Genomic DNA, 16707 nt, shown 5'->3' with positions numbered 1-16707 from the left:
CTTGCTAACTTAATGACCTGCTAGGTCACGGTGGCCACCGAATGGCTCACCAGACTTAATGACACCACGTAGTTAGGAAGTCAGTCTTTGCTATTAAGAAATTATACGATTTTAGATTTGAGCCCTGATCCATCCTTGCGAAAATCTCCGTCGCTATCGTCTCTACCACTGATCCTTAAAATAATAAATTAAAAATAATCTAATTAAACACAATTTCATTTTATTTAGATATAAAAAACTGTTTTAATTATATCTACTATTTGTTTATTATCTTTAGTTTGTTAAACAGTTATTATTTATTCTTGATTGAAAGACTATAATATAAATTTTACAAATTACTTGTAGCCAATAATTTTCAATAGTTTCATTGATATTATTTTTTCTTAATCAGTCAATTTATACATTAATCAATTATAGTTTTTAACCACCGCCCAAGTATGATGAGTTCTTTAAATCTTAAAAGCTAAATAATTATTTCCTCATTCACGTTTCGTCTACAATCTGCTCAATTCTTCATACATTAGTTATTAAATCGCAATCGCAGAGACTTTCCTTCCGGTAGCAAACAACGCAACACAGCCATCCATCCTTTTTTTATCATCCGCATGCTAAACACCGCATACTTCATCCCTTTATGGATAATGGGGTGGCATGTATTTTCAGCAAACGCCTTCTCAACACCCCTAACCATCCCTCTAATGTGTTCGTTTAAACGCAATCCCTAAACAAGACCCCCACATGACTCTTCTGTCGATTGCCATTTCGCCAGTCCCAATCGCTGCCAATCGCTGATCTCAAGTAGCGTTCACGCGGAACGCGACAAGATGATAATTGTATGCGCGTACCACCCATTCCGAACCATCTGCCACACAAACCACGCGCGGTGGCCTATTTTTTAAGGAATCTTTCCCGTAAAGATTAGACACAACGTAACGTATGGATAGCCCTTCCAGACCACATCTCGTCTAGACAGGATCGGTCGCGGGGAGGGAACCTAAAATGGTAAAATTTTGTTTCGCATCGAAAAAGTGTCCTCCCCAAAAAATTGTCGCTTCATTCGGGAGTTTCTTCCCATTGCTTTTCCTTCTTTTCGTTGTCTTGTAGTTATGGTTTTCCTCCTGTTGCTCGTGCTTCTTCCTTGTGTGCCTCATACGTACAGTGCGTAAAGATTGCGGATGAGACGCGATACCCAGTGCTGTCGATGCTGATGATGCCCGATTCCCAGTCCCGAGGTTTGGGACCCGCCCCGGTTGCTTCAGCCATAAACTTTCTCCTCCGGCAAACAATCGACATTCCTGAGCGCAGTTTCGTTTTTTTTTTTTGTTTTGTTTCTGTATCCAAAGTTTCGAAGCTTCATCGTAACGATCTACTGCCAGCTTCGAAAAAAAAAAACGCTCAAACTCGAAAAAATTTTCGATCGAGAATTAAATCTCCGATCGCGTTACCATAGAACGGTTCGAATCTGGTTCGATGAAAGCCGTTTTCAAACTCATCCACCAACTGTTTCGACTGTAGCTACGGTGGCGTCATTCCGGATTACAAAATCGATCAATCGAGTTAGGTAATCTGTGGTGACCGTACTGCTGCTGCCGTTGCATGTTGAATTCCGCGATCGCTTCCTGTACGACCGTCACCATCGGGGATGGTCTACCATGTGCAGGAAACTGCAAAAACAAGCACAAAATACCCGTTTCCCACCGAACGGAGGGTTAGAGAGGTCCGTGAACACTCCCGAGCAACAGAGCAAAAACCCCAAAGCAAAAAAGACCCATTGGAAGGAATTTATCGCAACGAACGAAGCGTTTAGTGAAAGTGCACTGACACATCGTTCGCCGGTGTGCTGGCGATTCCTCTCCTTGATCCTGTTCGTGATCGGCAGCAGCAAAAAAAAAAGAAACAGAGCGCCGTCTCGGAAGCCGTCTTCATGTTCAGGGTCAGTTTGTGCGAACGTATCCGGGCTACTGGGTCCCGGCCTTCCTGTCCCTGTGCTATCTCGCCACTTGCCCCGCCAGTTGCAAACGCACTAAGGAAAGGATCGTCACTTTCTATGACGTGTCTTCGACCCACTTTGGTGACCGTGCCGTGTGGGTTGGTGGTTTCTTCAGCTTTACTTCTGGTTCCGTTTTCAAGCTTATTGTTTTACGCATTAGAGCACGCGTGTGTATATGTGTCTTTGATTTCCTTTTCCAGTAACGATCGATTCGGTTTCGAGTTGATCAAAGATTCAGAAATTTGGTTTTAATTTGACATGAAATTTCTTTGCTGGTAGGTGTCATCGTCTCAACCCTTACCGCGTATTTAGGGATGCAGACGAAACGGTTCATTAGAATTTCACTTTCACCGAGTCGGTGAGTAAGACTTCCCGGTACCCTTAATCATTTGTAACTCCACTCCAACGCTGTTTCTCATCCAAATTAACTAAACTGTGTAGTAGACACTATCGGACCGGGCTTGTGCTGCTGACTAACCTAACACACAACCAATGCTAGTGGTGGATGAGGTGAGAGAGAAAAGGTTTCACCACCCGCGCGCTATTTACATTTTTGGAACTCCATTGTGTCCCGTTCGGAGCCCGACTCTGGCTCATTTTTCATTCGGAGTGTTTGTGTCTTTTACCTGTTTTGAGCTGAGTTGTCCGCTATTTTACATTGTTGAAGCTTTTGCTTTTTTACCATCATCAAAATAAATTATTCTGCCACAGGTATAATATTATGAATGGGCATAATAGCATAATGGCAGCACAATGTACAGAAATAAATACTAATTTTTGCTACTGCTTTATGTAAAAAAAAATACATGTACAACCAACTTTTTCAGACATTTTTTAGACAACTCTCGAGGGAAATATGGCTAAAAATCTCCTAGGTGAAAAAAGTTACTATTCAAGGTATGTGTTCAAACGGTAACGGGAAGTTTGGAGTTTTGTGGGGTTGAAGAGTCTGATTGCTAAATTTTCTACTCTTATATGTTTGTGTAAATGGATCTGTTATACGACGTAATTTTCGTGTGAAAAACATTCATATCAATGGCAATGAATTAGCCTTGAGGCTACAATTTTAGAGCACTTTATTATTTGTGTTTTTCTTTATTATGCCGCTCCTCAGATTTTATGCGAATGACATAAAAATCTTTCGCATAATCAGTCCTGGTTCAATCGCAACGCCTAGGCCCATGTGTAACGATCACTACATGCATGAAGGCCCTCTATTGCTCACTGGTTTGTACGCTGCTGGAATATGCCAATATCGTGTGGTAGCCTAACGCAAATCGATCTCAAGCTAAATCATCCAGCGCAAACTATCGCGTTTTACGCTTCGATACTGAACTCAAAGTCTAGAACACCAGACTCGATGTATGCTGCTTGGTTTGACATCTTTAGGACTCCAAGCCAGACTATCCTTCTCCAAGCCAGACTATCCTTCTAAGCGGGGCTCCTCGACGGCCGCATCGACTACCCTAAGCCCCTCTCCGCAATCAACTTGTACGTCCCAGCCAGGCCACTTCATTCACTTGCAATGCTTTTCATCGCCGAACGTCGAACATCATCATTTTACAAATGTGACGTGACTTTAACGCTGTCAACGCTATGTCTGTCTGTTATCTGTTAAGCATATTTTTATTTATAATATGGTATTGAAAAAGCTCACTTGTCCATCGATCAAAATAAACATTTAACTATTAATCAATTTATACTCAATAAAGCCTTTTATCCACTGGGCATTGGCAACGAAAAAGGATGGGTTTTTGGGCCTTAAAAAGATTTTTTTTTATAGACTTTATACATGAATACCCAAACTTATCCTTTGGAGATTTTTTTGTATCAGAGAATCTAGTTTCGATTGTTGCTTCAGACAGGTTGCTTTACATTTCTCATAATACAATGAATTATCCACAATAAGCTAAAGAATGCCACGTGAAGAACAATAACCATAATGATTCCCATCGATATTTACAACTATCCTAACTAACCAATAAAATAAGCAACGAATTGCAGTAATCAACGATTTTAATTTGAATGGTTAATTTACTATCATCCAGCCTACCGGCAGCTTTCCATTAATCCGGCCAATAAACATGGAAACTCCACTGCACCTGCTTTACGATCCCTTCATTGTTTGTACAGATGCAATTAGAAACGTTTAAACATCTCCACCTCATTCATGAACACACCATACCATAGGCTAAACCCGCTCGAAGAGGGACATCCGGATCTTCGCTTCGGCGTGAAAGTGTCATTCGCCCAAGCCAGCGCCCCATCACCTCGCCCGATGAGCAAATATGACAATTTTCACGTCCACCCGTGGCGTACGAACGCACGCACGTGCACCACCAACGTGTCGTCGTCTGTCGCCATTGTGAAAAAGTGAAATTGGTTGTGTTTGACCAATTGTGTTGAGTAATCGCAAACGCAAAACAGTGCGACTCACTTTCCCCTGTTTCCCAGCAGCTCGAAGGAAGCTGGTGGCCCTTCTGACCCAAACCAATCATAGCCTCCGTCTCCGCCCTGCCCGTCGTCGACGTGTTTTGGCGGCACGTCATAAATATGCAGCGCGGCCATTCCGCCTGATGGAGATGCGTTTTCTTTGTCGTCAGTTTTCCAAGAATCGAACCGCTGGCGAACAACGACGATCGCGCACTTTCCTGTACTTCCGCCAAAGGTAAGCAAAAGGGGTGTGGTGTTTTGTGCATCGAAACTGCAATGTGTTTGGGAGGGGCACCTGCCAACAATGCCCAGACATGGGTCGTAAAGGACGGAGCCGGGGGTTTTGGATGCTGCGGGAAGGCTATCATATACCTGCTTACATAACGCGCCAACCGAAAGTGAGAGCAACGCCGTTCTTTTACAGCAATCTGCACTTGTCGGTGTGTCTGCAGCGAACCTGAGGAGAACCTACTCGGATGCAAGCAGGTGAAATATTATTATCTCTCTTTTCGATATGCACTCCTGAAGAAAGCTATTTGCAATGCGATTGCAGGCTTCGGATGAAATTAAATTTCATTTCAGCACTTCATAACAGGACTCCAACGTGTCTAATCAATGATTGATAATTCCCCCATAAATGATATCCAGCAATCATTTCTTTCTCCAAAAATAATTTCTATCGGTGAAATTTATTATCACAAAAATAACACAAAACACTACCAACGGAAAGTCACTCCGTACGAGAGTAACTTTACAAGCGAAATTTATTTATTCGACACTCACCAGCATCACCATTGCCATCGATCGTCGAACCATCAAAAAACCAATTCGTCGCATCCGTTTCCAAAGTCATTTGTATTGATTGCACAAGCCCTTTCCCTTATCCCGCGCGGTCCCACAAACTCGACCTGCACCATTCCTGCACCAAGCATGCTACTAGCTTACAAATATGTAATAAATAATCATAAATTACGGTGGGTTACTATGCTTACACACTGGCATTTCCGATCGTGGATTTGTGAGCGTGATCCTGAAGCTCTCAAACCTTTTTTTGAATTTCAAGCGTTCAACTTAGCTAATTTCATACGCAATGTCATACGCAAACTTTCCTTTTTCCAACACATTTTAAATCGAAACAATTTGGACACTCGTGAAGCGCTCAAACTCTAACTAATACAGCTTAGATAAATCTGGTTAGAGTTCTGTATGTGTTCTTACTTTTTTTCGAACGTTGTACTGCTACTCTTCGTTAAGTTATAGATCGAAACCCACTTCACGGTTGTCCGCGCGTTCTTTCGCTCTCAACCGTTTTTCGAAGCTAACTCCCATAAATGCTGCATCATTTTCAGCTTCTTCGGTTCGATCTAACGTGGCGTAATCTACATGCCCTCGCTCTCAACCATCAACGCACGGGGTTCGTCGCATACACACCACGACGCTCGTTTTCCGAGGTTCGTCGCCTGCGTCCTAGAACTTTCGCTTTCTCCTACCCATGAGCTGCTGCATTCGAGGCAGGTTATTGGCCTGCGTAACCTGCCGGTAACCATTAAATACCTCGTCATACCGGCTACGATTGAGCGGCCCGTAGCTACTGCTTGTCGGCTGCTCTGGAGCTGTACCGTACCCGGTACCACCCCACCCACCATAAGAACCGTCGTCACCCGCACCACCTCCATTACCACCCGTCACAACACCGCTGGCCGGTGCCGATGCTCCCGTCTGCTCAAACCGCTCGCCCCGATTCCATCCGCTCCAACCATCCCACCCATTATCCTGCCGATCAAACTGCAGCTCGTCCGCATCGTCAAAGAACTGTTCCACGTTCTGCACCGAGTTTAGCCCATCGCCGAACGTAGCCGGTACCGACGGTGTAGCGTCGAAGTGGAAATGATTGCTTTCGTAACCGAGCGGAATATACTTGCCACCAAAGTCAGCCATCTGTTGGTGCGTGTGCTGGATCTGATGCTGTGAAGAGCCAGCGTACGGATCGTACAGTGACAAACTCGGAGCCGGCGCTTTGGTCGTGCTTGGTGCTGATGTGCCGATCGGTGGCAGCTTCATCTTGCCCGATGGTACCTGCTGCTGCTGGTGCTTCTTGTGGAAACCGGCCTCCTTGCGGATCGGAATGTGGACCACCTCAAGCTTGCTGCTTTCGCTCTTATCATTGCTATGCGGTTGCTGTAACAACAGCTTCAACGCAATCAATGACGACACGAGCAGCGATTTTTTACTCAACAGCAACGACAGAGCCGTTGCTAGCACGAGCTTTTTCAGAATGAAGTGCAGCAGTAAAGCTTTCAGCGCGAGTATACCCATCCCGATCGGGACCGCTTTCTTCATGTGCTTTTTCCAACCCTTTCGCTTGTGCTTACGATGCTTCTTGCCTTTTTTACCCTTTTTGCCCTTCTTGTTGCCGCCGTCCTCGATGCTGATCGAGTACGAACCATCGTCGTGTCCGCCACCACCACCCGCCACTACAATGTTGTTGTTGCTCCCTCCTCCACCGCCCTTCTTACGACCTGTGAAACAGAGAGACAGAGAAATATTATAGAGGAAGGAATCAAAACAAACACAAAAACGGGAGCAAAGCATGAAATTAAATGGATTTTAAAATGCTTGCTCAAAAAGAAACACAAAGTCCACTACATTACGCGTTGCCGCGGCTCCCTCGGTAAATGGAAGACATCAACGATTGATCAGCAACGAACCGAACAACAAGCGAACGGTTTTGCCATGTGTTGAACATTTTTTGTTTTTTTTTTTTTTGTGGTGTTGATCTTGTTTCCTCCAATCACTTAACGTGTGTATTGAAAGAAGCTCTTATCTTAACTGTGCCATACAGGCGGCAAAATTTCCACTTCATTTCCTATTCGACACTATCTGTCTGCTTAAGCTTCTGCTTATGCTTCGATGCATCTCACCGAGTTAGCGGATGCTTGCATGTACGTACGGACGGGCGAGTGTATTTTTTTTCCTTCATTTGCTGGATTCCAACTATTCCTCTCTTCCACGCCATTTCCAAGCAATCACGCGTGGCAGCGGTTCGATGCGTGCTACCCGTTGCATGTGCATGTTTTCTGTGTGTTCAGAAAGCGTCAAGTATGGGAAGTTGAAGCTGCTGGGAAGCTAGGCTTCGGGTGAGGATTATTGCAATTATGTGTACTTTTAGTATATGCGAGATTTATTGTTTGCGATTGTGTTATCATTACACTTTAATTATGATCATCTTTTTCATAGATGTATACACATGTTGATGAAATGTATTTTCAAACAAAATATCAATATTAAAAAAATAAAAAATAAAATAATATGGCCAGCCAAAATGTTGTTCCATTGTTATATCTAACCATTCACTAATGAAGAGTATTAAAAACTCCGATGCACAGCACTTCTTCTCTTCTGACAACATATTTTTTTATAAAAGATTATCTCAAAAATGCTGTTTTTTTTATTTTTCCGTACTTTGAAGATCACTTTTATCACGACTTGCAGAATAAAGTTATTTCAGTCCAATCAAAAAAAAATGTCCTACACAATCATCCCTATGCTACCTTTGCCTTTGTAAAACAAACCATCGCAATCACCTTCAGCAATGGCCATTAAATCCTGACCCGGTTCTGATTCCAGCGAAGATTCTTCCCCTTCCGACGATTGCTCTTCTGCGCTGTCCCTGGGCTCGGGTTCGCTCACATCACTTCTCTTGATCAGCCCATGCTTTATGGCAAGTTGACGCAGCGAGCGTAGATTGTTTCGAATATCATCACCCCGCAGATTCGTTATCCTTCTCAGTACGTCCAAATATGTCACACTACCCACTTCACTTTTGGTGCTTGTTGCGTTGCTTCCACCGTTCACCAACGAAACCGCTCCCAACAACAACAGCACTATCACCATCGGAAACCTTCCCATTCTGGCTCGCTATTTCGGGCTTTCCCGTCGGCACAAGAATTATTCGCTATAAAGCTTTTTGGTATTTTTTGCTTCTGCCTTTGATGCAAATACCATACGCCCTAGGCTCGTATCGGCACGGGCTGGAATCTGGTCCGCACTGGTTAGCAATCGGAGGTGAACTAAAATCGCAAAACTGCAACTATCAATAAAACCTATCCCTTTGCCAAATGGGCAAACGCTGCCGTTTGTTGCGCTCCTCCTCCTCGAGAGCCAGATTGCATCCTTCACGCATTTTCTCAGACAATATCGGCCACCCGCACTAGGGACGCACTCAACCATCAACTGACTGCCAGTGCTACACGCAACCAGCGGCTTGGCAGGGTTGGTCTGGTAGCTAATGCTCGCGCGTAAGTTACGCAATTGTTCAATCGTTAATTGGAAGCCCATTTTTCTGCGCTGATAAGACGCAGAGAAATGCATGGCGTACAGCACAGCATCGTAGCGTGCTGGAAATATGGTACGTTGAAGCGTTGCTGACCGGTGCAAATGAAGAGAAATGAAGAACATGCCACGAATGATCACTCATCACAACGGAAGACATTGTTTCACGTAATTGGCGAGTAGTGTTCTGGCTAGTGTTGGCTGTACTTCCGTTATTTGGAGGCTATGTTTTAACAAGCGGGAGAAAATCAATGCCAAGATGCGTGGCGAGCGCATGTTTTAGAGATAGAGAAAGTGCGTTATTCTTTCTGTTGTACTATGGTCGTAGCAATGGGAGCACACTTGTAATGAATTGTTAAATGGAACTTCATGTTAGTTTCGTAGTTTGTTTGAGAGCAAGTAATATAATTTTTTTTAAATTCTATTTCAATTTAAGTAATCTAATTTTCAACGAGGATAAATTATATTGTCCTCTCGTTCTAGACATAATACCGTTTCATGCAGTTTATCTTGAACACGGAAGTACTGAACATAATTCTTAATTCCAAACAGTGCCTTAAATATCTGAATAACTGTTAAATAAATAATCTATAATAATTTTATTCAGCATTACAGCATTAGCTTCTGTTCGTGAAGACTTGAGCTATTGTTTTAATAGTTAAAAAACCTCAAAAGAACGCACGATGAAAACACTGAAAACATCGCAAACACGTGGGCTTGTTATGCTTCGCTATGAGCATTGCATACCTTTCAGGCGCATTAGAAACAACGAAACAATGTGTATCGCAATATGGCAAATTTGTAATAGTTTTTGAATTTAGTTTGATTAAACTATTTACTAGTTTCTTATTATATACAAATATAAATTACATGTGCTTTTCAGAAACTTAAAAAATATATACCAATTTAAATTTATATTATTAACTCTACATGTTTAAAACACAGCCAACCGATTATGACCGGGATAAGGCAGGAACTGCCTTATTAACAATGTTCATTGTTTCAATCATCACACACGGTATTGACTATACGGTGACGTGCCATCATACTCAATAATATATAAATAAAATAAATAAGAGTTTCAAACACAACAATATTTTACGTTTGTGATTTTGAGCCTTTAAGAATGTTTTCGTACATAAATTCAAAATGAAAAACAAAGGATCAAAATTTAGTATGTGATATTTTAATACTTAGGTCGTACAATCAATAATAATTTTGAACAATATGAATAGCCATACAGATAATTTCGTTTTCAAAGGGATTTTATGTTTATTATCATACAGATTACGGCACTGACCTGAGCTGCATGAAAGGTGATGTATAATGTAATGTAATCTAAATGTAATAGTATAAGAATCATTATCGTTTACCGTGGGCAATTCATGTTTATTTGCTTATGTAGCGTCCACACTGCTAGAATCAAGGATCCAGAATCAGAACAATAAACAGCGAACATTTTAACTCCTTTGGGTTAGGTACGCAAAGGCACATAAATAGCTAAAAACAGTCAAGGAGAGGTCAGAAGGTTTTGGCAGGCCCAGCACTAAACATCTGTGGTAATAGAATGAAGTCTGCCCCACTTCAATTACTTGCTGGACTACATTACAACACAGAAGAAGCCGGAAGGATACGTTGGCTGGGGCACGTGATGAGGATGCCGGACTCATGCCCCACCAAGTAGGTGCTTGTCAGCGACCCGTTCGGCACGAGGAGTAGAGGAGCACAGCGAGCTTGTTGGCTGGATCAAGTGGAGTCTAACCTGTCGGTGATCGGATGCAGCCGTGGTTGGAGGGCTGCAGCCCTAGACCGAGTTTCCAGGAAATGGAATTGCGACCTGGCCATGTCTACGCGATGTGTTAACCTTGAGCAGGCGAATAAGAAGAAGACAACACAGAAGACTGACGGCACACTGCATATTCCTTCACAAGATTATAATTGGGACTTTTAACGTCTCGTATGTTCAGAATTATATTACCAAGTTACCAAACAGATCATTACGTTCTAGGATGCGAAGCTGTTTTCCATCGGACGACTAATCAAACTGAAAATAGTTGAACACTACTCAATTTAGCGATTCTTTCATGTTCCTTGTTACTGTTTATTTATTTATTTCGACGCCCTTAATGGTCGTCCCAGCACACCCGGGATAAGGTACCCTCTCACGGTTTGGAAAAGAAAATGTCTAAAAATAATGTGAATTGTAACTGTAAGTTTGTTTTAAGCAACCAGGACGCCTGACATGAAATAAAAAAGCACAATCGTTGCTTTCTTATGTCTGAAAGTCTCATAATCTTAAAGTTTTCTGTTGACATTAATATGTTGGCAATTTCTGCCGGATGACCAATATGTTAGTAATAATTAATAACTAAAATACAAAATAACCTTCTTTCGCACACCTAAACCTGCCCCTATCTAACATAGTTCCTTCTTGAAAGTTTTAACATCCGTTGTCAGTTCCCAAATCACTGAACATTCGAGTGCACACGCACGTGCTAAAAGGAAAACACAGTTTCACGTGTTTACGTGCACCCAACCTGTCCTCACCCTTGCATGTAGCCGCCAATCATTCAAAGAAATAATTTACACTGGCTAAGCCGCTAAACGCCGTGCTTTCCTGCCAACATTCGACCATCACTTGTCGATTTTTTTTTTTTTTTGCGGAACGCTTCCAAACGGAACGATTGAACCGATTTTTAAACGATATATAAGCTTCGGACACCTTTTCGAGACCCTTGTCCATCTTTAAACGTACTTAATGGAGTACTTTTTCCGCATCCGAATCGAGCATGCAGACCGTTTAGCGATCGTGTACGCGTACTTACCCTACGAAAGCGATCATATTTTTTGACAGCCAAAATACCTTTTCGGCGCACATTACAGCGAACCCAGTGAATAAATATGCCAGACACAGTTTGGTTTCAGTTTTAATTATCTACACTTTTCTTTCGCGCACCGCTTCTTTTTTTCGCCCTTACATTTAAAAACAAAAACGCACCACTTGTCCGCTTCGCATCAACCTATTTTCCCCGTACCGGTAAACTGCCCCATCAGGCAAATGTATACCGGCATCGTGTATACCACCACGGAATAAATAAAAAAAAAACCTCGACCTTAAGGCTCTTCAAGTTTAAGACCTAACCTAGCCTAACATTTTATACCTTTTCGTAACGCTAAATGAGCGCAACCAGCTTCCTACTGCAAAAGCCCCGTTCCCTTAACACCCTTATGAAACTAAATTGGGGAGGGAACGCGGGAACCTACCGAACCCGAAACAAACAAAAGAAATCTTCGACTATTGAAAGACCCTGTCCGTGGCTGTCTCTTCCTTTACCGTGCAACTTTTCTGGTAGCCCCAATAAGCGGTCGTCTCTCTTGGCGCGTTCTTCAGTTACATCGACATCCCATTGGTCCGCCCTATTACCTACACACTACGCAGTGCGTTTGCTATTTTCTAATTGACGCCGTCTGGATCGTTTCTTTGCTTGCCGACCCGTCATACGTCCTGCCCTATTAAGCCTACGAAAATCGATAATAAATTAGAGGACGAGCCGAACCGCTTGTGGTATAACTGCTAGTGGGATGTCCGCTTCTATACCCCTGGAGGAAGAGGAAAGTGTACCAAGAAAAGGGGAATGTTGCGGGTGAAAATCATTACGCTCTTTGTGTGTGCGTGTGTGTGTGTGTTTTTTTTTATTGTCCAAAAGTACCGTTTGACTTTGTTTTTGGCCCACATAGCCGACACTTACCCTACGATCAATGGGAGGATCGATGCGACGATCGCCGGCAACTTCTGCTCCCTCAACAGCTTCCTTCTTCTCGGGGTGGGTGATGACAATTTGTGTGTCTTCCTCTTCTTCGCCTTCCATTTCCGTACACCCGCTTAGTACTTCTTCAAGCTGACCACGGCCGTGAAGAGCGCGAAGAAGAATCCAGCCAGCCCGGCTGACTTCACCAACAGTATCAGTCCACCGATGATGGCCGGAACCAATGCAAGGAACTTTATCTTGTACGCCAACAGTAGCGGTATTAGAAACTTTTTGTACTTCTTCTTCAGGTGGAACTTTTTCTTGCGCCCTTCCTCCCCCTTTTCCAATTCATCGCCTTCCTGACCGTCCGTTTGCAAGGCGTTCTTGTCGATTCCACCGATACCGCCGCTCTCATCATCCGTGTCGTCGTCTTCAACGGAGGCGGAAACATCTGTGAAGTACAAGGAAAAAAAAGATCTCCGTATCAAAGGCAGTTTTTCGTTCCCCGTGCAAAGATGGTTTATTCTTCAGGGTGTGATTTTCTTTCCAGTTTTTGACCTATCCTGCTAACCCTATCATCATCATCAGCAGCACACATGCATGCTGGCCTGCTTGCGTGTGTCAACGTCAATCCGGCAGCACCATTCTTCCCAGCACACTAGCTGACCTCAATCGATGGATGGCTAGGGACTGCCGCTTCCTTGCACAATTAAATCATGGTGGGCATTAAGTTCCCACAGTACTCCGCACAACTTGCAAAGGGTATCGCCCGCTTTGTGTGCCCGCTAACGGTATGCCACGAGATGGGAGAAATGTTTTCACCTCCGAAAGGAAGAACCGGATTCCCAAATTTGGATGAGCCGTCCAGCTCCGTCCGGAAGCAGGCCAGTGCGGTAATTAAGCAAGTTAAACTGTGTGTTTGGTCACTGCGCTACACGGTTAAATTGCTTGAATGCTAGCGTTTTGCTTATCTTTTTATTCGACGAAAGCGCTGCCCTAACAACGCTACTTTACATGGTTAAAGTTCGTCCGCAGTACAAGCTCCTAGGCGCACCCGTCGCCACACTGAAGTCATAAAGTACGTCTTTACTCTCGTCGGTAGTGCTGTAACTTTGCGTTAATTGAATTGATTGGGAAGATAGTTTAGTAGACGAAGCGATAATGATTAGTCATGCCTGCTTTTCGTGCATCATTTCGCTAGATATGTTGTGTTGTTTGATGGGCAATTTTTGCTCATTATCTTATCGTCTCTCTCTCTCTCTCTCTCTCTCTCTCTCTCTCTCTCTCTCTCTCTCTCTCTCTCTCTCTCTCTCTCTCTCTATCTCTCGGCTAAAAACAACTATTAATGTCTAATGAAAAAAAAAACACGGGGGTAATAAATATAGTTAAAATACTTTTTCCCATGAAATAACAACAACATACAGAACGCTGCATACCAAAGCCCTGGCAAGATCTCTAGTAATACCGTTTACTAGAACAGATTTAATAAAGGTCCTTTTGCGTCAAAGACCAGCGCTGCTTTAGCTCAATCAATCCACGATGAGCATCCTCAGGCTATGCCAATATTGCAAATATATTTTCTTGGATAAACTCCCAGGCTATTCCGGTCATATTATATGGGCTCGGCTATTATAATATGTCAGCACGGCTGCTACTGCCGTAGCCGTGCCGACTGCCGTGTGAAGACTATCTTCAATATCGTCCATGGTCGCTGTAATACGGTCTTCGTATTTATCACATCCTTTTAGAGTAAAAAATAAGATTAAAATTTTGTTTGCAAAAACAACAGAAAACACCGAAATCAGAATATAAATGATTCACGATTTTTTTTTTATAATCAAAATGCTCGAATCACTCGTTATAGATTACATATATTCTACATTCATGTGCCTGTGCTGTTATACGTATGTTAGTTTGTAGATAATAACTATTTCTAAGACAGCGTTGATGGACAATAGCGAATCCGGTCTTCAAACGATAGAATCAAGCATCAAATCTCGTTAGGAATCTCTCCCCTGACTCGTCCTTTCGAAGTCCTCTCGAAAGCGAAAGGCGATAAAGAATTTGAAATGAATGCTCTCTTTGCTCATTGAGTAACTGAAGATTTGGAGGTTTAAATCACAAAATTTAGCTTACGAGCTAAATCGAGTTTGTGTGTATCCTTTATACGTATAGATAAAACGCCATGTGATGTAGATACTATAAAAATAGTGTTTTTGTTATAAATTATTAAAGTATTGCTCATCAAACAAAAGGACAATCTTATTTATGTAGACATTATTATTTACCTAAAGTAATATAACTTTAAATCATACTGCCGATACAAACGCTCAGAAATTGGTGCTTTTGAAAATAATCAATTTCCAATTTTGAATTTTAAATCCATTTCCAATTTTTAACAAGTCAGTTGAGAACTCTTTATACAAATAACCGCTTTTCGTACAAAAAACGGGTTTAACATAAAAAAACCTTCACCTTGCCTTTTTATATAACGTTTAAAAGAATACAAAGATCAATGTTCGTTGTTTGATCTTCTTTAAGGTGCATCTTTAAAGGTGCAGGACTTTATATTAAATAGAATCAGAAAAAAATTAAGAACTTAAATACATGTTTGTATCCTTGATAGACATTCATAATATATCAGCCAAAACAAAAAAGCTAAACAATTATTAAATTAACAGCAATAACGGTCAACAAACAGTATGTTCACTGGCCTTCGTTTAAACCTGACTGAATTTTAAAGCAACTCATGCCTTAAGCAGAATGCTACATTGTGCGTACATTGTTCATCTTCAAGTGTTTTGTTGCTTAGGCGGACAACGCATAAGTAGTACCCGAAGCGAACGGGGCACAGTATCCGTTACGTCTCAAGATTCAATTTCGTTGCTTACCATTATCGACAAAGTACTTCCAGAAGAGGTTCTCGATCCCGCGCGATCTTTCTGCACTACGGTACAGCTCCACCAGCCCGGTTTCTTCTGCTGTGCCAGTCTCCGGCACCCTCTGCAGATCCGGCGCGTCAAGTTGCTGCTCCAATCCGGGTGGAATTTCGACCTCAGAAAAGCGAGTCATTGACCGATTGTTGATGCGGCTCCGACTACCTCCAGCAGTACCACGCGCAGGTTTTGCGAGCGGTTTCCGTACTTTCCAGCTGCTGGCCAGCGGTGTGCTGACAGTAGCCGAGATACGCCAGGCTGCTGGACCTGAGTACGGCACGTGCGGAACGCTGTTGGCACTGAATTTTACGCTCTCACCCAACCCATCTGAGTGCAGCATGAGATGGTTGTGATGCATGACGCCTAGTCCGTGGTTCAACTTGCGGCCGATCGGCCCGGCCACATGCTCGGAGGCTTTGCAGACGCGCACCATCCATAGGTGTCCTGCTGTCACTAGCAGGACCCATAATAGGTTCCGATCCTTCGGATACATAGCATTGAGGTTGCTTTACACCAGCGCGATCTTCCTGTGCACTAGATGACACTTTGTCCTGTAAGGTACTTCGTGGCGCGTACTAGATTCACAAAAATTTTAACAACAAAAACACTTACTACCGGATCAAATAATTCCGAAACGAAACATTAAACATGAAATCTACACCAAAATGTCACACACACACGCACTTTCACACACATTCCCTTTAAACTGAAGGATGGACCGAAAAAAAAACACGCTCAAAGTCACAACCGTCTATAAGGTTGATCACAGTCACGGATCACATCTACAGCTGGTGCACGTTCCACTGCGTTTTTGGCTCTTGTCGGGTACCGTTTTTGCTAACCGTCGGAGCGAGTGCCAGAACGCGAATGAGGCGAACCTTTTGGGAAGTGATCTGTGAAGCTCGCGCGTACCGGGCACAACCACAACCCACAGGTTCGAAAACCGGGTGTGAGTGTTTTCCTCCGCGCTGTTTTCTTTTCCCATCTTTCTGGTGCTTTTCCGCGGCGGGGCCCGAATGTTGTAAACCAATGTGCGAGCATTGCTTGCTACGGATCACACCAACACAGTCGAAAGTGTGGCCAAACGGACAGGAAAGGGGTTGAACGCGGGAAGCTAATTTCAATCTAACTCCGGGCCGGGATGAAGGTTGGTTTCCATTAATAGAAAAAAAAATGGTACGAACCGTGGCGGAACCATAACCGCGCCTAAGCGAATTGCTGAATCGTGGAGGGAAAAAAGTAAAACCATAGGCCACCAATATTGAAT

General features: G+C 43.0%; 4 protein-coding genes across 5 annotated transcripts in view; 1 reads left to right on the top strand and 3 right to left on the bottom strand.

Annotated features, from left to right (window-relative positions):
* The window catches only part of LOC126565188 (zinc finger protein 845-like), a 252910-nt gene that overhangs the window by 69854 nt on the left and 166349 nt on the right, over nucleotides 1-16707 (top strand). The window lies entirely within an intron of this gene.
* LOC126557700 (T-complex protein 1 subunit zeta) overlaps nucleotides 1-16707 on the bottom strand; it is a 315666-nt gene that overhangs the window by 138166 nt on the left and 160793 nt on the right. The window lies entirely within an intron of this gene.
* Nucleotides 5891-8332, bottom strand: LOC126557984 (uncharacterized). Its single transcript, XM_050213913.1, has 2 exons — nucleotides 8008-8332; nucleotides 5891-6942 (listed from the first exon to the last, which is right to left on the bottom strand). Exons 1-2 carry the CDS (start codon nucleotides 8330-8332, stop codon nucleotides 5891-5893), a joined length of 1377 nt encoding a protein of 458 aa, XP_050069870.1.
* LOC126558753 (uncharacterized) lies at nucleotides 12639-15933 on the bottom strand. The gene is made up of 2 exons (XM_050214812.1): nucleotides 15396-15933; nucleotides 12639-12955 (listed from the first exon to the last, which is right to left on the bottom strand). The coding sequence occupies exons 1-2, from the start codon at nucleotides 15931-15933 to the stop codon at nucleotides 12639-12641; spliced, it is 855 nt and encodes a 284-aa protein (XP_050070769.1).

This window comes from Anopheles maculipalpis, chromosome 2RL (assembly GCF_943734695.1).
Source record: "Anopheles maculipalpis chromosome 2RL, idAnoMacuDA_375_x, whole genome shotgun sequence".
Lineage (NCBI taxonomy): Eukaryota > Metazoa > Arthropoda > Insecta > Diptera > Culicidae > Anopheles > Anopheles maculipalpis.
This window is presented reverse-complemented; position numbering and strand designations above follow the sequence as displayed.

What these genes read in the sequence shown, in the direction of transcription:
- LOC126557984 (XM_050213913.1), bottom strand. Translation starts at nt 8,332, where the DNA reads ATGGGAAGGTTTCCGATGGTGATAGTGCTGTTGTTGTTGGGAGCGGTT. An exon ending in TTTAATGGCCATTGCTGAAG is followed by an intron (nt 6,943 to 8,007) that starts GTGATTGCGATG and finishes TCTGTTTCACAG; the next exon opens with GTCGTAAGAAGGGCGGTGGA.
- LOC126558753 (XM_050214812.1), bottom strand. Translation starts at nt 15,933, where the DNA reads ATGTATCCGAAGGATCGGAACCTATTATGGGTCCTGCTAGTGACAGCA. An exon ending in GAAGTACTTTGTCGATAATG is followed by an intron (nt 12,956 to 15,395) that starts GTAAGCAACGAA and finishes TGTACTTCACAG; the next exon opens with ATGTTTCCGCCTCCGTTGAA.